This window comes from Cinclus cinclus, chromosome 13 (assembly GCF_963662255.1).
Source record: "Cinclus cinclus chromosome 13, bCinCin1.1, whole genome shotgun sequence".
In the NCBI taxonomy this organism is placed as follows: domain Eukaryota; kingdom Metazoa; phylum Chordata; class Aves; order Passeriformes; family Cinclidae; genus Cinclus; species Cinclus cinclus.
This window is the reverse complement of record NC_085058.1, coordinates 2,465,763-2,485,568: the sequence shown is the minus strand read 5'-3', so window position 1 is coordinate 2,485,568 and position 19,806 is coordinate 2,465,763. Positions and strand designations below refer to the sequence as shown.

The window sequence follows — 19,806 nt, the reverse complement described above, 5'->3', positions numbered from 1 at the left end:
AAGTAGGGCAGAGGGAAGGGTCTGAGCCCCGGCTAGATGAGGGCTCCAGGCTGGCTCTGTCTCCCAGCGCCCGAGGCCAGATCTCCAGGTCTCCTGCCCCAGGCCAAATTTCAGCCCCCGGTGGGGTGACCCCTCCAGCGGAGCTGCTGCCTGTTCCAGCTGGGAGTGGGATCGCACCCAGCAAACAGCAGTCACGGCACCGAACTGAGCTGGCCCCTGCGACTTCCGTTTGACACCCTCCCTCAAAAACAGCCTTTCGTTCCCAACAGGAATTGTAATGCAAATATTTATTTCTGCAGCCCAGCTCATGCTTTTAAAAGGGAAACTATGAGGCATCATCTGGAGCCGGCGGGAAGCTGCAGTCGCTTCCCTCTCGCTCTCCTCCATCAGCGCACACAGCCCCTCTTCGGCTGTATTTCCTCTCCTTCCCTCGCTGGAGGACCTTGGAAGTCTGCTGGAGGGCAGTAACCTGAGCTGCAGCTTTCTCTGCCCTAAGGGATGCACAAATCTTCCATCCAGATGCCCACCTCCGGGTTTAATTGCCTGATGGAAAGAAAACTGTGCTGTCAGGAGGCTGGATGCGGTCTCCTCCTCAGCTCTCTCCCCGCAGCTCTCTGCCAACCAGGGAGGCTGAAGGTGGGAGCCCTTGAAGGAGGGGGAGGTTAAAGCAGTCCAGGTGCTCATCCTCTTTCCCTGGGCCAGCTGCTTCACATGTGAAAACAAACCAAAAAACAAACAACAACAACAAAAAAAACCCCCACCAACCCAAAAAACAAACCAAAAAAAAACCCCAAAAAAGACAACCCCGAAAACAATAAATTAAGCAGCTGTTTGAAAGACAACAGCTCTGAATGCTGCGGGGCCAGGGTGCCACTTCCCTGCCAGGGAAGGGGAGCAGAGGGGAGCCCCCTCCCACAGCCAGGCCAGTTCCTGCTGCCCGCTGGTATCATCAATAGCGGCTGCACGGCCAGATGGTCGCACACAGCCCACACGCTTGGCACAGAAACCAGGCTTTTTCTGGGAAAAACGGGGGGTGCAAAGGCAGGATACAAGTGCACCCACTATCTGCAGGTGGCCATCCCCACTCTATCTCCTCCAGGGGCATTTCCATAGAGAGCTGGGAGAAGAGTCCCCAACGCTGCCTTGAACTTGGTGTTCCATCCCTCCTTTTCATCCCCCTCTGGAAACCAACCTGGGGACAGCGAGAATATAATTTCATGCCCCTAAAACCAGGGAGGGGGAGCAGCCAGTGCTTAAAAAGTGGGATTGGGCTGGGATGAGAAAGACAGGACAAGAGACTGAAGTACCTCGATGTGCAGAGAATTAAACCCACACAGGCATCTTCTCTGCTCCAGTCGGCACTGGAACCAATTTTTCCATCCCTGTTTGGGAGGCACAGCACGCATCCACCCTTAGGTAGCAGGAAGACGCTCAAGGATTTGTCTTTCTGAGAAACCTTTTATTTGGCACGATCAATGGTAGCGTTTTTCAGAGCGAACCCATTCCTTCCTCCCCCCCCTGAGAAAAGCCTCGAGGAGAGAGAGGTTTCTGCTGTGCTTGTGCTGCACAAAGCCCTGTTCCGAGGCAGGTCCTGCTGCAACGCAAGGAAATTTAGATTTTCCCAAGAACACGTGGGCGTGTAAAATCCAGCCTTGGAATTTACAGCAGCTCACTGCAAACTTCTTGTAACAACTTTCATTGAAAAAGCCTCAGAAAACAGCTGGATCAAAGGTTGACAAGCCCCGATATCCAGGGCTTGGGAAGGTGGGGCTGCTGCAAGGGTCACAAGCAGCGGCTGCACCTCAGAGGTCCAAGCACTGTTTCTATGCTGGAGTTTTGCCAAGACTCTACCAGAAGCAGGGTCAGGAGCTGAACTGCATCCCTGCACTATGGGGACAGATCATTTCCCAACACATGACTGCTTTAACCAGACAGAACCAGACAATCCTGTTAATGCCTCACAGAAGTCCTGACAAAAAAAAAAGTCATAATAACAAATAAACAACAAAACAAAACAAAACAAAACAAACAAAAAATCCAGCAGCACCTGGGGCAAGATACTCCACTGTCATGCCCTTTAAACAAAGCCATCCTATCATCATTCCTCTGCCCCCTCGCAGGAGCACGAGGCACAGTGAGAAGCAGGGAGCCTTTTCTCTGCTCCCTGCCCAGCTGGCCTCTCCATCCCAGCAGCTCAGCTCTCCATCTGGCTCACTGCTCCACCTCGGCCCTCCGGAGACTTTTCTGGCTGTGGGGTGGACAAGTGTTCCAGCTCGTAGTGTCCGTTCCTTGCGGCCTCCTGCCCTCCGGGGCGCCCCTTTTCCTCCACCAGCCTTTTACTCCTCTTGCTCTCGATGATCTGCTGGAGCTGCCGCCCGGCGTAGTCCGGCTTGGCCGTGAGCGCTGTGGTGGGCACGGCGAGCCCCAGGATCTCGGGGACCATGTAGGGCCGGAGCCAGCCCACGAGCGGGGTGCTGCCAGGGGTGTAGTGGGTTTGCTTGTGGTAGAAGAGCAGCCCGTCGACCTGTGGGCAGCAGAGACAATGAATGAGAGGGCAGAGCTGAGGCTCCTGCAGGTGAATGACCAGGCACCGGACAATGGCTCTGCTCTCTGCTTGCAGGCCAAAACCACCAGCTGGATCATTTTTCCTCAAGCAGTGCAATAAATAGCGGAAGGGAAAGAAGAAACCTGCAGAGCTCCTGCTCTGAAAGATCAGTGACTCCACATGGCTTTAAATTGTCAAAAGGCAAATGAGTCCAGCCTGGTGTCCACCCTCAAGATGCTTTCATTCCATTCTGCAGAAAAGCCAGAGAGTTTCTGAATAAGGCAGCCCACTTTACTGGATTAGGGTTATTTTAAATAATACATTTGGAAAGTAATTAGCCCGAGTGTGTGACGCCAAGGAGCCCCGGTTCCTAACAGCAATTTCAGCTGGCTTATGCCAAAAAAATTCTTAATGTTTCCCAGGAGATAACTTCTCCTAGCAATCAGTGACAGTTAAGGGCACTCAGGACTTTAAAGGTTTAGGCCCTAACTCTTGTGCTACTATTTCCACACTCTGCAGTGCTGCAGCTGGCTGACGTTTTCCCCACTTCCCCACCGTGCTCAGGGATTCTTGTCCCCCCCTCTTCCCACGCTTCCCAGGGGTGTGCTCTGCAAGGTTGGATCCTGCTGTCAGGCTGACTAATGCTGGAGGTAGTGCTCCTCTTAGCTCAGCTCCACAAGCTCTTAAAAGGCCATTTGGCTACAAGGAAGAGTGGCTGGGTGGGCAGAAGAGAGGAGAACAAGAGCCCTCCTCAGGATGAAATGCTCCCAGGCCCCTCCTTGATCCTACAGCCCCCAGAACAGAAACACTGGCTGAGCACAAAGCAGCATATATCTACTTCTGCTCCACAGATGCTAACCTCTGGCAAAGAGGGTAAAGCTTCTGGCACTATTCTGGCCATAACTTTCAGTCACTCTTAACATCTTGCAAAATAATCCCAGAAAAAGGGGGATTTCTGTGCTGGGAAAACATAAAACCAGAACAGTAAACATCATGATGAGCTTGTGCAACCCCTGTGGATATATAAAGCGAAAAGCTTTTCCCCCACCCTACCTCCTGGAAAGAATCAGATTCTGCAACACTCCAGCATATCCAGCCCATTCCTGTGGGTGCGTGGCACTTGATGAGCAATGGGGATTCTCTGGCACCCACAGGAATGCTTTGGTAAAGATCAGAGCCCGGAAAGGCCTTCCAGGCCACTCCAAATACCTTCCCCAAGCTAGAGAATTCAAAGGAGTTCAGCCTGGTGGAGTTAGGTCATGTTCTCTATTCCCTGATTTAAGTGACTCCTATATTCCTTCCCGTTTATTTAATTTGTTGGCTGGGTCCCTGGCCTGACCCTGAGTCACCACAGTGACAGTGGCCACATCAGAACAAGGACTGATGCTGTCCCTAAATGACCGAACCTGAGGAAAGACTGGCCTGGCAGGATTTAACATTCCGCAGCCATGCCTTCCAGATTTTAGGTGCTTAACAGTCCTCCCATTCCTAAACTTCAAGGCTTCTCAGAGGCTTTGGCTCCCCTGCTTTCATGGAAAGCATGGTTTCACCCAGACCTGTGGGAAGGACAGTAGCTCTTAAGATCCACTCCAAAAACCACTTGAAATTCAGAGCCAGTCAACTGATCCAAAGCCTACTGAATTCTGGGGAATAAGAGTCCACTGAAACGAGTGGCTTAGGCCCTAGCTCTGAGGTTACAGATCAACTCTGAAGACCCAGATCTGAAAGCACTGACCTCCTCTGTGGCCACCACACAGACAGGATCCCTGTCAGGATCAAAAGGTGCTGGGTTCAGACCTAAGAGCACCTCTGTTACCCTTCATCCATAATCGGGATGTATTCCACCTCCTGCAGTTTATTCTGCTCTGTGCCGCTGGTGGAAAGCGTTTTTGGGGATTTTTGGGCTCCCTCTTGTGGCACACCACAACTCCCTGGAAGAAGCACCACAGTTCCTGTGATGCTGGGGCTTCTTTGAGCCAACACACACCACGGTTTTTCTTCTTGGGGTCACACCCTGATACAGCAGAGGGCCTGGGGGAGAAACTCACAGCTGGATTACATAGCTGGAGCTTGTTCAGCTCCATCTCCTACTCCAGAATTTCGTAATGGCCTCCTTTGTAGCCCAGAAGTTTGCTGCTCTGACTGCAGTGGGCAAACGCCCCTCAGCCTTTCCTCAAGGGACCAGATGCCTCAGGAAGGAATGAAGACTTTCCTCAGGAAAGCCATGAATGACTGTTCCTACGGAGGCACTCGGGGCATTTATTATTTTGCAAGCCAGCTGTAAGCAAGCTGGGAAACCTCTTCAATCCATGTTCAGAGCAGGGTCTGGCAAGACCAGTGAGGGGTTGGGACTTTCCAATTTGTTTTGATGACTGTCCTGGCTTTCACAAGCAGAAAGCAAAGTCAGCCCTCACAGCCAAGTCAGTACCCTTAACTTAAACCTACACCTATCCAATGGCTAACTCGGGATGGGAGAGCACAAGAGACACTTGTCACATCTACGTGGCTTTTGGCTTCGTGGGACAAGAAATCTGTGTGGAGGCTGTTCCTGACATAGGGCTGAGACTGGGCACTCCCAGGAACAGCTGCAGCCACTGGAGGAGCTTCTGGCTCGCAGATGTTGTCACTGGGTCGGAACACCATTGCCTCCTCCATCCCCTTCCCGTGCAGTGGCAAGTCAATGGGCAGGAAAAAGCAGCCAGAGCTGATTCCACAAGGGCCTGCCACCCCCTGCTCACAAGCACACAGGACTGGGCTGGGTGGCACATGGACGTACCTGTCCTGCCCTTCCCCAAAAGTCAGAAAAGCACAAAAGCTGTGCCAGGGGGAAATTTAGAGTGGCTATTAGGAAAAGGCTCTTCCCCCCAGAGGGTGATCAGGCACTGGAACAGGCTGTGCAGAGCAGCAGTCGTTAGCCCCAAGCTTTCAAGAGCTCAGGGAGCCTTTGGACAACACTCAGGCCCAGGGTGGGATTCTTGAAGCTGTAGAGTGCAGGCCCAGAGCTGGAGTTTGATGCTACTAGCAGGTCTCTTTCCACTTGATATTGTGTGATTGTACTTTTAGAGCTGATGAAGCAAATGCAGGTGTCCTGCTCAGTAATTTCTGTCACAGCCAACTGCCCCCAGCTCCAGTACACCTCAGGCACCCAACATGAACACCCAAACCCCTCAGAAACCACTGGGATCTTGGCACCACCCTTTTCCTCCCTCCTCACAAAACAGCCAGGTACCTTGTTGCAAGCACCAACACCAGGAAACGCACACAAGCCCACCCAGGGCAGTGGTCAGTATTAGTTTTGGCCCTAAAAACGTCAGCTGTCCATCACACTGCTATATGAACCCGAGCTGTGCTGCTTCTGGAGGCAGCCCGAGTGTCCAAAAGGCTCTTTCACACACAGCCAACTGCAGCAAGGGTAGCACAAACTCAGGGAGTGCTGTGGTTTTAACTCCTGCTCATTTGTGTGGTGGAATGAGGTCGGCGACAAGGCAACAGATCAAACATGGGCATAGAGGCATCCATCCCACACACAGGAAACAGCAACTTGGCAAGCTTTCTGCAGCCTCAGGAGAGCAAATTCCCAAGGAGAGGGGATGCACCTCTCTCCCAGCAGTGGCAGAGCTGTTGCCAAGGCTGAGGTCCAGGCCCCACCTGTGTGTTCTCACCTCAAAGGGAAAGTCTGTAGCCAGTAGCTCACACAGGCTGTCCGCGGAACAGGGGAAGTTCTGCAGGCCCACAAATTTGTACTGAAAGAGTAAGAGAGGATTAGAAGAGGCAACTCTCTGTCTACAGCAGAACAAGTTGCTGAATCCAGCACTGGTGTGCAGGCAGCTGAGAAGGAAGGATTCCTCCAGTGCAGGATCCAGCATAAGAGGGAAAGGGTGAGGAACAGCTCCCACGTACTCCTGATACCTTTCTTCCCCCAAACACCTAAGACTGCAGGAAGGGCTTTTCAGGAGACCTGACCCAGAGATGCTCCTTTAACCAAAATAGAAAATGATGACCTCTGGGCAGGATGCAAAGCAGACAGACGTCTGCTCCAGGCTGCTGGCTCAGCCAAGCCAAGCTTTCCACCCAGGAAATGAAAGCTGAAACAACCACCCCTTGATTAGGTAGTTACCTTCTGGGTATTCCTGTTGGGAGTCAGCACAGGATGTTCTCTGAACACAGACACCCTCACTGCAGTCAGCCCCATTTATCACTGAGATGCTCAGCTCACAGGAGCTGCTCTGCACGGCCATGTCTGAACAGACAAACCTCACGTGTTCTGTGCCCAAAAATCACATTCCAAGCTGCTCTGGGCTCTAGGTCTGACCTTCATGTGTAAGCGTTCAAAGGAAGACTTTATATTCTGGCTCAGCGTGGACTCTGCATTCATCCCAACTTCAATGATTGGTTTAAACAGAGGGAAGGCTTAAAGCTTTACAAACCCACAAGACTGCAGGAATAAATCCCATTGTAGTCAGGCTGCCGACCAGCACTGCTCCTGAAGAAACCACACTGGTTTTCCATTCCATTACAAGGGAAAGCTAAAAACAGCATGGAAGTTAGCTGACACCCTGCAGTGTGATCTCCCTCAACACTTTGGATGCAGGGGGGGGATACCCACTGAACTCATTTACAATATGCGGTGGATCTATTTACATCCTGACCACAGCATCCCATTTCATCAGATCTACACTTTGAAGCCTGATCTGTGAGGGGAAGGGAAAAAAAAGGGAAAAAGCTTCCACTTGTGAAAGAAACTGCTGAAGCCTGCTGAACAGGAGAGCTTACCCCCCCCCCCCCCCCAGCCTCCTGCTCAGTACAAAAGGACTCACTGGATTAATCCTGCTTTTCTCTCCCAGCCCTTCCTCCTCTTGGATTTTTGAGGAGAGCCAGAAGAATCTGAAGTCAGTCTGTGAAAGGAAGCAGAGTTAGTGACCATTCACCACACATCACCTGACAGGGTCTACCGAGTGCCTTTGCTCCTCTGCGCTCACCTGGGCGATTCACAAACTGGACTTCATGTGCAGAAACAGCACCCCAAACCCTGCTGCTCCCCCCAAAACATGCACACAGTTATCCAGCAGCCCTAAAGCTGTGAAGATGCTGGCGCTTAGGAGAAATATCTGCCTTTTGCAGAGTGAGCTACACGCAGTGCTGAATCAAAGCAGCTCAGGGAACACTAGGGAAGGCAGGGACTCAGCACCTGGCAGTCATAAACAGGGTGTCCTCTCCAGCACATCACGTCCAGGATATAGTAGGTCTGCTTGGCCTCGTTGTAGATGCAGTCCAGGATGCTGTACACTGCACACACAAACACAGGGAGGTCCAGACCTGCTCCAAACACTGCCCAACCCAGCTGGCAGATACCAGGTCCCAGCTCTCGGACATTAATCCTGCCCTGATGTGACACTGTGGCATGCAGAGGGATCCTCTTCAGCTAACACTGCTGCCACAGAACTGCTACCACAAAAAGCCTTGAGCTTTGAGGCTGCGAAGGGACCAGTCAGAAGCCCAACAAGCAAGGGCATGTTTCAGAAAATGGAATTTGCTGGACAACAAGCCTCTCTTTTCAGGGCCAAAAAAAAAAAAAAGTAATTCCAAGAAGTATTAAGGAAGATGACACCATACAAAGGTCTCCGTTAGAGGACAGAGAGGATGTCGGGGTTTAAGAGCGTCAGTCAAACAGGAAGCTTATTAAAAGATGTGGCAGGACACGGGACAGTGGTTTTAAATTGGAAAAGGGTGATTTTAGATTAGATGTAAGGAAGAAATTCTTTCCTATGAAGGTGCTGAGTCCCTGGAACAGGTTTCCCAGAGCAGCTGTGGCTGCCCCATCCCTGGAAGTGTCCAAGGCCAGGTTGGACAGGGCTTGGAGCACCCTGGTTTAGAGGAAGGCTCCCTGTCCTTGGCAGGGCAGTGGAACAAGGTGAGCTTTAAGGTCTCTTCCAAGCCAAACTATTCAGGGACTCTATGTGCTTATCTAGCATAAAGGTATCTGATATTGCTCCTATCTAGTTATCTCCAGAGATACAGAAACAGGCCTGAAGCTGACAAAAAAGGGGCACAGCTGTGGGACTTGGGGGAGCTGGAGGCACAGCACTGGGCCTGTCAACACACACAAACTCCCAGACAGTTCCCCCCTCTCTATCCCAAAGGCCTCCTCACACCTGTACCTTTGTCACCAGTTGAGTTGTGCCGGTTCCCACCCGGCAGCAGGGATGGGAACCTGTTGACACAGAAGCCACTCTTGGTGTAAGCTGCTGTTGTGCCCTGTTAGGGGAAAGAAGGAGGAAAAAAACCCAGTCAAGCCAGTTTTATGTTGGCTGTGAATGGGTACAGGTCCTTCAGCAGTTGGTGGAAGCCCACTTACCCTGGAGGCCACAACAAGAGCTCTTTTCCCCACGGGACACACCACCACAACCCACTCCTGCTCCAGATCTGAGGGGACATCCACCAGCCACTCTGACAGCATCAGCTATGGAGAAGAACCAGTCAGTAACAATTCTCCTGAAGTTATGGACAACAAACAGCTCAAGGGTAAAGCAAGGAGGTTTTGAGTTTGCTTTGGCAGCTACACTGGGTGCTTTAGATGCAGTGGCACTGCTTGTCACCCCCAAAAGGGCTCCTTCCCTCCCTTCTAATGAAGTCCAACCTGCCTAACACATTCTTCCCCAAGTCTTTCTCTCACTTCCCAGTTGCTGACTGAGCTTCAGACCACAGCACAGGGCTCATAGACCTTTACTGGACATCCCACACATTGGTCCCCACTCCAGCACTACATTTTTAAAAACAAAGCAGGGCTTGGAGATCGCAAGATATTAGGAGTAAAGAGCCTGGACAAGATGACCTATTCAGAGGTTGCCTAAGTGGCTGTGTGTCATTTAGGATCAATACAGCACCCAGGCTGATAAAACCCAGCTGAGGGTGCCCTTCTTTCCTTTCCAAACACAGGGAAAGACAGAAATCTTTACCTGAATACTGCCTAACAGGGTACTCACGCTACTGGCTGAGCTGAAATCTCCTAAAGTGGGTGATGCAGAATCAGTGGCTGGAACCAATGACCATCGAGGTCTTTTCCAACCTAAGTTATTCTAAAGCACATCCCATCTCCACGCGATTTCCATTTGAACTCAACATGTTCGGGAGGTGAAACAAGCACATTTTCTCCGTGAGTACCCAGCCGGGCAGAACGCACTCCTCCAAGCTCCCAGATGGCCATCACCGCGGCCTCGAACCACTCCACACCCCTGCCCCGTGGGGATGGCTCCTCACCTGGTTGGCGTAGCGCTTGGGCAGCTTTTTGCCAGCATCCACATCCATCGCCTCTTCCTCCGCATCTTCCCCTTCCCTCTCTTCGTCCTCGCTCTCCACCCCGGCCCAGTCGTCCTCCGCCAGCCTCCTGGCATGGTTCACGTAGTCCAGCCGCCTCCTGGGGTCGAGGGAAGAGCCCGGCAGGTCACGCACGGCACACCCAGCCCGGGCCGCTCCCCACAGCAGCACCGGGCCGGCCCGACGCGCCCCGCGCTCCCATCCCGCCGGCGCCCGCTGCCGCGCTCACTCTCTCTGGATGCGGAGGAGCCGCTGCCGGCGGTCGGCCTGCCCGTGGCTACCGCGGGGTTTGTACGCGGCCAGCCGCGGGTGCGGCGCGGCCGTGCCGCAGGGCCCGACCAGCCCCACGCCCGCCGCCAGCGCCGCGCTCAGCTCCTCCATGGCAACCCCGCGGCCCGCCCGCCGCGCTTCCGCCCGCGCCGCCCACAGCGCCCCCTCGCGGCTCGGAGGACCCTCCCCCGTTCACCCCGCTCGGCCCGTGCCTCAGTTTCCCCCGGCGCGGGGCGCTGCGGGCCGGGAGCGGGCAGAGGCGAGGGGGACATCCCGTCAGGGACGCTGGAGCAGCCGCAGCGCTGCCCTCGCGGGCGGGGATTAGTGCCCTCGGGGCCGGCTGCCTGCCTGCAGAGGGCAGCGTGCGGCCGGCCGGGCCGGGCCGGGCCGGGCCGCTCCCCGCCGCGAACCGGGCGGCGGAGCGGGGAGCGCGGCGCTGCCCTGTGCGTCACGGGAGGCTGGCGGCCGGTTCCGCCGCCCCTCCGGCAGCGGGAGCGGCCCCGGCACTGCCCCGTCACATCCAGCGGCGACGGGACCGGCCCCGGGACCGGCCCCGACACCGACACGGGCACCGCCTCCGTCCTGCGTGAGAGATCGGCGGATTTCAGGGAAAAACCAAACCTCACCAGCCGTCGGGAAAGTCGGCCCGAAAAGGGATTGCAAAATCCCGGGATCACCGGGAGGTTGGGAAGGATTTGGGGTCGTTCCCGGCGCTCTCCCAGCGCCCGCCGACGGGAAATTTAGGGTGTTTTGTTCCACAGGAGCCCCGAGAAAAATCGCTTTGGATTTATTTCGTCGTTGGCAGCTGGGGGTTTTCCCCGCGGAGAGTGAAACCTCGGGATCAGCCTCCCAGAGAGAGAGATAAACCCTGCGTGGACATGGCAGAGCCCGGCTCTTGGGCTGGCCGGGATTCGCATCCCGGAGGAGCCAGGGGAACGCCGCTGGCTTGACTGGGAATCTTGTGGCTTTTTTTTTTTTTTCTTTTTTTTTTTTTTTAATCCTCAGGAATGTCGTTTTTAAAAGGGGAATGTTCTTTTTAACCGGGGTGCCGGGATCCGGGGGGGTCACTTGGACTTAGGGGCATTGGCGTTACCTCGTAAGGGATTTCTTCGCCACTTTTTTTGGGGTTTTTTTTGTTATTATTATTATTTTCCCGGGAAAGCGGCCAAGCCATTTCCCACTGCGCGTGGTGGCGATCCCGGAGCCCGCGGTATTACCGGGGCTGGGGGGGTGTGTTTTGGCCGGGGGGGAGGGGGGATTGCGTTCCTCTGGCTCCCCCCCGTTCTTCCCGACCCGGCACCGGCCATGGCGTTGAAAGCCAGAGCGCTTTACAACTTCCAGAGCGAAAACAAAGAGGAGATCAGCATCCAGGAGAACGAGGAGCTCATCATCTTCAGCGAGAACTCTCTGGACGGGTGGTTACAGGGCCAAAATAGCCGTGGGGAGACCGGCCTCTTCCCTGCTTCCTACGTCGAGATCCTCCGCTCCCGGTCAGGCTCCAACTACACGGACTATTCCAGCAGCCCGGTCGGCTCCCCCGGGCACGATTCCTCCTTGTATTCAGCATCCCCCAATCCTGGCATCTCCTACCAGGGCAGTTTTGAGGACGATGATGACGATGATTGGGACGACTGGGACGATGCGTGCACGGTGGTGGAGGAGCCCCGGAGCGTGCCGGGCACCAATGGGCACCCCTCGCCCAGCCTGCAGTACCCGGCGGCCTATGGCCACCACCAGCACGCTGGGTACCGGCCCAAGCCGGCGCTGGAGAGGCAGGACAGCATGAGCTCCTCCAAGAGGGGCAGCGTGGTGGGGAGAAACCTCAACCGCTTCTCCTGCTTCGTTCGCTCCGGGGTGGAAGCCTTCATCCTGGGTGACGTGCCCTTGATGTCCAAGATCTCCGAGACCTACTGCATCGAGATGGGCTCCAGAGGCCCGCAGTGGAAGGCCAACCCCAACCCCTTCATCTGCTCCGTGGAGGACCCCACCAAGCAAACCAAGTTCAAGGGCATCAAGAGCTACATCTCCTACAAGCTGACCCCCAGCAACATCAACTCGCCCGTGTACCGGCGGTACAAGCACTTCGACTGGCTCTACAACCGCCTGCTGCACAAGTTCACGGTGATCTCGGTGCCCCACCTGCCCGAGAAGCAGGCCACCGGCCGCTTCGAGGAGGACTTCATCGAGAAGCGCAAGAGGCGGCTGATCCTCTGGATGGAGCACATGACCAGCCACCCTGTCCTCTCCCAGTACGAGGGCTTCCAGCACTTCCTCTGCTGCCGCGACGAGAAGCAGTGGAAGCTGGGCAAACGCCGGGCAGAGAAGGACGAGATGGTGGGCGCCAGCTTCCTCCTCACCATCCAGATTCCCACGGAGCACCAGGACCTGCAGGACGTGGAGGACCGTGTGGATGCTTTCAAGGCCTTCAGCAAGAAAATGGATGACAGCGTCCTGCAGCTGACCAACGTGGCGTCGGAGCTGGTGCGCAAGCACGTGGGGGGCTTCCGGAAGGAGTTCCAGAAGCTGGGCAATGCCTTCCAAGCCATCAGCCACTCTTTCCACATGGACCCTCCGTACAGCTTGGATGCCCTCAATAATGCCATCTCCCACACAGGCAAGACGTACGAGGCTGTGGGGGAGATGTTCGCCGAGCAGCCCAAGAACGACCTGTTCCTCATGCTGGACACTCTCTCCTTGTACCAAGGGCTCCTCTCCAACTTCCCTGACATCATCCACCTTCAGAAAGGTAAGGAGGCATTCTTCTCCCCAGGAACCGCTCCACGTGAGTGGGAATGCTGTAGCAAGTGGGATGGTGATGCAATGAGGAAATCCACTGTTGGGCCTTGAAGGGAATGGGGAATGAAGATGGGAACGGGGATGGGAACCACTGCATGCCTCTTAGGGGAGCAGTGTGGTCCCTGCTGGCACAGCCCTCCAGCCACCCCAGCCTGGGAGAGTCTGCCAGGGCTGTTGGGTCCAGAGTCTGCCCCAGTGGTGCCGTGGACTCTGTAACTGCTGCTGGTGCTGCCCAAAGCACTGACTGGGGGGGTCAGCACGGATGTCACTTCCCCCAGACCATGAGCAGCAGCCAGCTCTGCTGCCACTGGCTCTGGGGTGACCTACCTAGCACCTCTTGCGCATCCCCACCCACTGCCCCTTGTCCCTCCTTATCCTCCCTTCCTGCCAAAGCCAGCAGGGAATACCGGAGCTTGCTAAATTCCAGCACTGGGGCTGTGCAGGGCAGTGGGATAGAGGACACACTGAACTTCTGGGTGCAGCCAGGGTTGCACTTTCCAGGAGTATGTCCCTGCACCTCCAAGCCCAGCAGGAGGGGATTAGCACCCCCAGGGCATCAGAGCTCCCCGTGTCCCATTCGTCCTGGCTCCCTGGATTTGGTGGGACCAGAGTGGGGGAAAAATATCCGCTGTTCTCTGCCTGTGGCAGGTGGCAGGCAGGGAGGCCTCGGTGTCCTTTTGCACCCAGGCAGCCACGGGTGAGGGTGTGGGGCCGAAGTCCACACACTCCCTGCTGTGGGCAGCTGGGCGGGGACACCCACACCGGTGTCCCCAGAGTTTGGAGGACAGGTTTTCCCCAGGGTGAAGCCAGGGCTGTCTGTGTCCAAGCACGAAGGGATGTCTGTCCCTCCACATCTCTGGGGGAGGCTAGGAAGGCCAAGGGAGCACGGAGGATTCAATCCTGCCCAGGCAGCTTCCTTGCCTTTCCTCTGAGTGTTGTTTACCCATGGAGAGGGGCTGGATCCCGTCCGGAAGCGAGGCCGCGTGGGCAGTGCGGAAGGCAGGATTTGGCCTCCAAACTTTGCTTCTTCCTTCACCTCCTCCTCCCCTCTGGGAGCAGGGCTGGCATGGCTAGAGCACTGTAACCCTGGGTCTGGTGCTCCCGGCAAAGGGCAGGGAGAAGGGAAGAAAGCCCAGTGCGGGCCAGATCCTGTTTTTAGTTTTTTTAGCCTCTGTGCTAATGAGGGGGAGGAATGCAGGGCTGGAGCCAGGCAGGATTCTTTCGAAACTGAGCTGCAAAAAAACATGGAAGGAGAGGAAAAAACTGGTGTCAGAGCATCAGCTGCCTCTAGGAGTGGGAGATGCTTTCCCAGCCGAGCTCCAGACAGCACCACGTGCCCTTGCCACGTCCTGGTTCACTGCTTCCCGGGCTGGGGTCTCCCAGGGCTGCTTCTGACCTCCATTCGTGGAATGGCATGGAATATTTGGAGGGCAGGGGTTTGGCTGGGATGCTTGACTGTGCTAACACTGCCCCACATCACCTTTGCACCCCAAGCCTTGAGTCACAGCACTCCAGGAGCCCAGACCCCCCCAAAAACCCCAGCTGTACGTGAGGCTGACTGCCCAGAGATGGGATGGAAAAAGAGCTGGGGATGCCAGAGTCCGGAGGGAAAATGCTCCTGGTCTTTGCCTGCCTGGAGGAGAAGGATGGGTTTGATGGGCAGGGGGAGATGCAAAGAGTCTTCCCGCAGGGGCAGGTCTGTGCCTGTGCTTTGGGGTCAGGCACAGAGTGGGGGAAGCAATGGGATCGAGCGGGGCTGCCCAGGGAAGGATCCCCTGACGCCGCTCCCTGCCTCACCAGGCGCCTTCGCCAAGGTGAAGGAGAGCCAGCGGATGAGCGACGAGGGCAGGATGGACCAGGAGGAGGCGGACGGGATCCGCAAGCGCTGCCGCGTGGTGGGCTTCGCCCTGCAGGCTGAGATGAACCACTTCCACGAGCGGCGCGTGGCCGACTTCAAGAGGATGATGCAGTCCTACCTGAGGCAGCAGATCGTCTTCTACCAGCGCGTCAGCCAGCAGCTGGAGAAGACGCTGCGCATGTACGACAACCTCTAACTTCTCCTCCCGCCCTGCCCGCAGCCCCCCAGGCCTCCTCTGGCCAGGACGGGCTGAGAATGGACGGGAACTCATGACGCTAGTGACCAAATGACTTTGGGCTTCCTTCCCCCTTGCCACACTGGCAGGGAAGGGCTCGCCCACCCCGCGGGCTGGCCGTGCCACCTCGTTCTTTCCCTGGGGACTTCCCACCCTGCCACGGGTCTGGCAGGAGTGTGAGGGGGTCACAAGAGGGACAGACGTGGAGGTAACGGTGCTGGGGTCTCTGCACAGTGATTTTTAGCTTTCTGACAACCCACTCTCCTGGAGCAGGGGTGGGTGCATCCCAGCCCGCTGGGAGAAGAAATCCAAGCGGTTGACATTTTGCACACTAATAGCTTTTCTGATGGAAAAAAAAAAAAAGAGAAGAAAAGAGATGTTTATTTGGAAGAGATTTTTTTGTTTGTTTGTCACGAAATATTTTCAATATTTTCCATTTTTCTGCAGCATTTTTACCAATCGGTTTTTTAACTAGATGCACAGAGGCAAAGAGAAATCTCTTTCTCAAGTATGGCTGCTGACCGGGAAAAGGGAAAAAAAAGGGAAAAAAAAAAGTAGCCCCACAGTCTTTTCAATAAAATCGTTGGTAGAAAAAACACCCACCTACTTCCCAGAGATGTCTGTGAAAAACAGAGCCTGCTCCAGGGTTCCAGGGAAGGCTCTGCCCGAGCATCCCCTGGCTTCCAGCCAGCTTTGAACACCCCTGTGCTGTGGGGGGAAATGACCCCAGGAGGGATTCCCACAGCGACCACCCTCCTGCTCTCTAAACAACCCCCCAAGGGGCAAATCCTGCCCCACTCTGTCCTGGCCGGGACAGTGTACTGATGCTGGGAGACAGCAGGGCTGGCACGGGGGCCTTGTTTTTGAAGGGAAATGGCTGGGATAAATCACAGCGAGGAAAGTTAGGGCCGTCTTGGCCTGGCTCCAAGGATAAAATTAGCCCCAGCATGCAGGCCAGCGGGGTATTGTTAAACTAACAGCGACGCTGGGAATGCTGCTGGGAATGCTGTGGGCTGCGCTCTGTCCTCATGGAGCCATCCCCCAGCCTGCTGGGATGAGCACTCCGAGGTACAGCCCGGCACACAGCCGCCATCCAGGCAGGACGTGCTTCCTCCTGTGTCCCACAGCCAGGGCAGGCCCCTTCTCCGTGGCCCCATCACACCCTGGGTCCATCCCACACCATTCCTGTCCTAGCCCAGCCTTATCCTGCCCTCGCCACATCCTGCTTTGGCTCCATCCTACCCTGTTCCCATCACTCCTTGGTCCCATCCCATCCCATCCCATCCCATCCCATCCCATCCCATCCCATCCCATCCCATCCCATCCCATCCCATCCCATTCTACCACAGCTCCATTCTAACCTGGCCCTGTTCCACTCTAGTCCCATCCTACCCAGGCTGCATCCTTACATGGCACCATCCCACTCCATTCCCATCCCAGCAACATCCCACTCTGGCTCCATCCTATCCCAATTCCATCCGACTCAATTCCATCCTACCCTGGCCATGTTCTGCCTTGGCCCTGTCTGACCCTGGTCCCATCCTGCCCCAGCCCCATCCCACCCCATCCTCATCCTAACCTGACCTCATCCTTACTTGGCACCATCTCACCCCCTTCCCTCTTCATCCCAGCCCCGTCGCACCCTGGCCCCATCCCAGCTCAGCAGCCGTGGGAATGGTGTCTAACCCTGTGCTAATCCTGCAGGAGTGACAGGTCTCCAGTCCTCTGGATGACCACGGTGGCCTTGGCCCCATGTTGAGGCCAGAACGTGTCCCATCCCCCAGCCCTGCTCCCTCAGGAGTACAATGGGCACTGGGATTGAGCCTGCCACCGCCGTCCCCGGGCAGGCAGCCAGCCTCTGGCACTTCAAGCAGCCTCCAGAGCTGAGCCAACATCCCAGCTCCCCTGGACCTGGCTGGGCAAGGGGATCCCCTGCCTGGGTGCCCCCTGGCAGCTCGGTCCCTGGGATGTCCTGGAGGCGGCGGTACAGCTGGAGCAGGGAGATGTCCCAGCACCCCAGGAGTTCATCCTCCTCTCTGGTGTCCTGGCATGAGGACAGGGATGGGCTGAGGTCCCTGTGGTCTGCACTCACCCCTTTGGAAGGCAGTGCTTCAGTTTCCCCAAAGGTGGACCTGTCCTCTCTGTGGTCCTTCAGCATCCACAAAGGTCTCCCTGCTCCACCATCCACCCCCTCTATACCCTCATGTCTGGACTACGCTCCAGGACACAGAAAATCCATTGGCCAGAACCTGTATTCCATTAGCACTCCTGCTTTTTCCCTCTGCCACCTGGCAGCAGGCAGCTGGGCCTTCACTGCCCATGGGTCGGCATTTCAGAGTCTGCTAGACTGGGGGGGGGTTGAGCATCCTGCTGCTGACCGCACCCCTCCAACAGCATCCTGCAAATGTGCCAAGGGTTGGGGGATAGAACCAGCTCTGGGCATTTCAGTGGCTGTCCCAGGGTGCAGGATGATGGGGGGGAGGATTTTAGGGGTGTACACAGTGCTCCCCATGCCCCAGCATTGTCTGTCACTGACTTTGTTATCCGTGATACAGGCTGTTCCCCGCTCCCACAAGAGAAAAAAAAAGTCAGGGCATCAAGGGCTGAGAGGAAGCACCGAGAACACGGAGCAGATCCGTTTCCTCCTCCCACTTCCCAAGGCTGCTCCTGCGTGGGAAAGCCAAGGCCGAGGCCCTGTGTGAGTCCCGTCAGTATTAACAGCAGGGTTGGGAGGTGGCAGCAGCGGTGGTGGCTGGAGCATCCTCCCTGGAGAGCACTGCAGCCAGCATCAGAGAGCCCGTGGCTGCCTCCGTTCCTGTGTGTGGCTTCCCAGAGCTCTTGTCTTGCTGCTTCTCTTTGGGCCTCCCTCCACCATGGGAAGAAAACCTGGCATCCTTGTTCTGAGCTCTGGGAGACCAGGGCTTGTGTATGGGTCAGGCTGTCAGGCTTTAGGGACAACCTGTGCATGTATCCTGAGCCCAGCAAGATGCTCCAGGGTGGGCAGAACCAGCTGGGGTCCCACAGGGACCAGCCAAACAGCTGGAGGGTGAAGGATGTGAGTGCTGGGATGAGCAGAGCTGCTGATCAGAGCCTTGTCAGCCACACGGATACATCCACCAATGCTCAATAATTCAAGATCAGCCACCAAAGGAGCACAGTGACCCAACCCAGCTCCTCCCATGCAAGGGGGAGCGCGGGGTGCAGCTGCTGGCAGGGCAGGATGGGGCTTGCTGTGCACACCACGCTGCTGGCACATGCAGGCAAAGGGGGTGGAGAGGCACAGCTGCCAACGGGGAGCAGGGAGCACTCGTGGGGGAGAGGGGAGAAGTCCTGCCTGCCCATTGGGGTCAGCAGCAACTCAGGGGATGGAGCCAAGTAGAGTTTCACTGCCACCCCCGCCACGTCGGGAGGTGGGTGAGTGTGTGTCCCTATAGAGGAGTGATTCCGGGCGGATGCAGGTGGGAGGACACAGGCATGGATCAGGGCAGAGGGAGGCAGCTCAGCCTGCCAGCTCCAATCTTTTAATTGCTGTTCTTCTCAAATATTTCCAAAGCATGACCCTGAGTCGGCTCCTCCAGGCAAAGATACGAGCACCAGCTGGTTCCCTTGGCTGTGGCTGTAAAAGCTCCCTCCTGCTCCCAGCCCAGGGAAATTACGGGGGATCAGTGGTGTCTGTTGCAGGGAATAAGCTGGAATCAGCTTTAATGGGGCTGTGTCAGCCTTCCAGGTTCCCCCTGCTAGGCAAAGCCAGGGTGATGCTCATGTCAGACCCTATCCCAGCTCTCTGTGCCAGCCCAGATTCCCTCTCTCTGGTCCCTGGGAAGGTGCTGAGCACGGGGAGGTAGGTCCTGCACTGCCAGGGAGCTGAGTCTCTGGGTGTGTTGTTTGTGCAGGAGGGGTGGGGAGCGCAGGCTCTGGGATGTGGTTATCCCTCCGTCATTGTCTGTCTGCCTTGGAGTCGCTGGGTGTGGAAACAGAGGTCAGGCTCAATTTGTCTGAAATTTAAATCGCAGCTGGGCTGCGGAGCCATGGCAGGCATGGGGGATTCTTTCTGGTGTCCAGGTCTTCACCACTCCATACTTTCCCTAGGTCCTGGGAATCTCCTCTGGCCCTGCAGCGTCAATCCCTGTGCTTTTTCTCACGTGGGCAGGTGGTGGGAGAGGAGCCAGGATCCCCAGGCCAGCACTGTCCCTGTGTGGGTTTGTGAGGTGCTCCCAGGGTGACATTTCAGCTCTTCCCCCGGGCTCCATCCCGTCCTGCCGGGCTTGCTGCCAGCCGAGCCTGTTCTGCGGGCTGTGGGCATGACTGGCCCGAATCAGACAGGCACGCAGCAGGGAGGGAGGGCTCCCGGCATCCCGGAGCGCTGGGCTTGGCTTGGAGCCGAGCGGAGGTACCGAGCCTCACCACACAGTGCAGCTGGCAGCCTCGGGTCTGGCTCCGAGCTTTCCACATCGGACAGCTCCTAGGAGGACCTGAGCCCCGCTTTCACCTGCCTTGGTGTCCTCCTGGAGACTGTCCAGACTCCTGGAGCAGTCCAGGAGACTGCTCCTCACCACCTGCCATCAGGCATCATGACCTGTGCCCCACGAGGGGAGCCCGGGATGCTGCTCCTGGCTCCCGGTGAAGTCCAGAGCATCTCCTGGGGCTGGTGAGAGCTGCCAGGGAGGTTTTGGGATTGGGACAGAGAGGCCCTGGGACCATACCTCCCCAGAATAGAGTGGGGTTATCTGCCTGAGCTGGGGAGGTTCCTGTGAGGTTCCTGTTCTTCCCAGAAGTGTGGACAATGGT

The 19,806-nt window shown here is 56.3% G+C and overlaps 2 protein-coding genes across 3 annotated transcripts; one reads left to right on the top strand and one right to left on the bottom strand.

Annotated features, from left to right (window-relative positions):
- Positions 1-291: 291 nt before the first annotated feature.
- Positions 292-10,240, bottom strand: SNUPN (snurportin 1). The gene is made up of 8 exons (XM_062501304.1): positions 10,089-10,240; positions 9,803-9,959; positions 8,901-9,005; positions 8,704-8,800; positions 7,734-7,831; positions 7,363-7,440; positions 6,208-6,288; positions 292-2,524 (listed from the first exon to the last, which is right to left on the bottom strand). The coding sequence occupies exons 1-8, from the start codon at positions 10,238-10,240 to the stop codon at positions 2,195-2,197; spliced, it is 1,098 nt and encodes a 365-aa protein (XP_062357288.1). The 3' UTR covers positions 292-2,194.
- Positions 10,241-11,434: 1,194 nt separating this feature from the next.
- On the top strand, positions 11,435-14,980 carry SNX33 (sorting nexin 33). Of its 2 annotated transcripts, XM_062501437.1 has the most exons (3): positions 11,435-12,609; positions 12,832-12,875; positions 14,726-14,980. In XM_062501437.1, the coding sequence occupies exons 1-3, from the start codon at positions 11,435-11,437 to the stop codon at positions 14,977-14,979; spliced, it is 1,473 nt and encodes a 490-aa protein (XP_062357421.1). In that variant the 3' UTR covers position 14,980. The 2 variants fall into 2 exon arrangements, with proteins under 2 accessions (XP_062357421.1, XP_062357420.1); XM_062501436.1 differs by having other exon boundaries at positions 11,435-12,875.
- The last annotated feature ends 4,826 nt before the right edge of the window (positions 14,981-19,806 follow it).

Coding starts and splice junctions, on each gene's coding strand:
- SNX33 (XM_062501436.1), top strand. CDS start 11,435: ATGGCGTTGAAAGCCAGAGCGCTTTACAACTTCCAGAGCGAAAACAAA. Junction 12,876..14,725: donor CATCATCCACCTTCAGAAAG/GTAAGGAGGCAT, acceptor CTGCCTCACCAG/GCGCCTTCGCCAAGGTGAAG.
- SNUPN (XM_062501304.1), bottom strand. CDS start 10,240: ATGGAGGAGCTGAGCGCGGCGCTGGCGGCGGGCGTGGGGCTGGTCGGG. Junction 7,441..7,733: donor ACCCTGTTTATGACTGCCAG/GTGCTGAGTCCC, acceptor TTCCTTTCACAG/ACTGACTTCAGATTCTTCTG. Junction 2,525..6,207: donor CTACAGACTTTCCCTTTGAG/GTGAGAACACAC, acceptor TGCTGCCCACAG/GTCGACGGGCTGCTCTTCTA.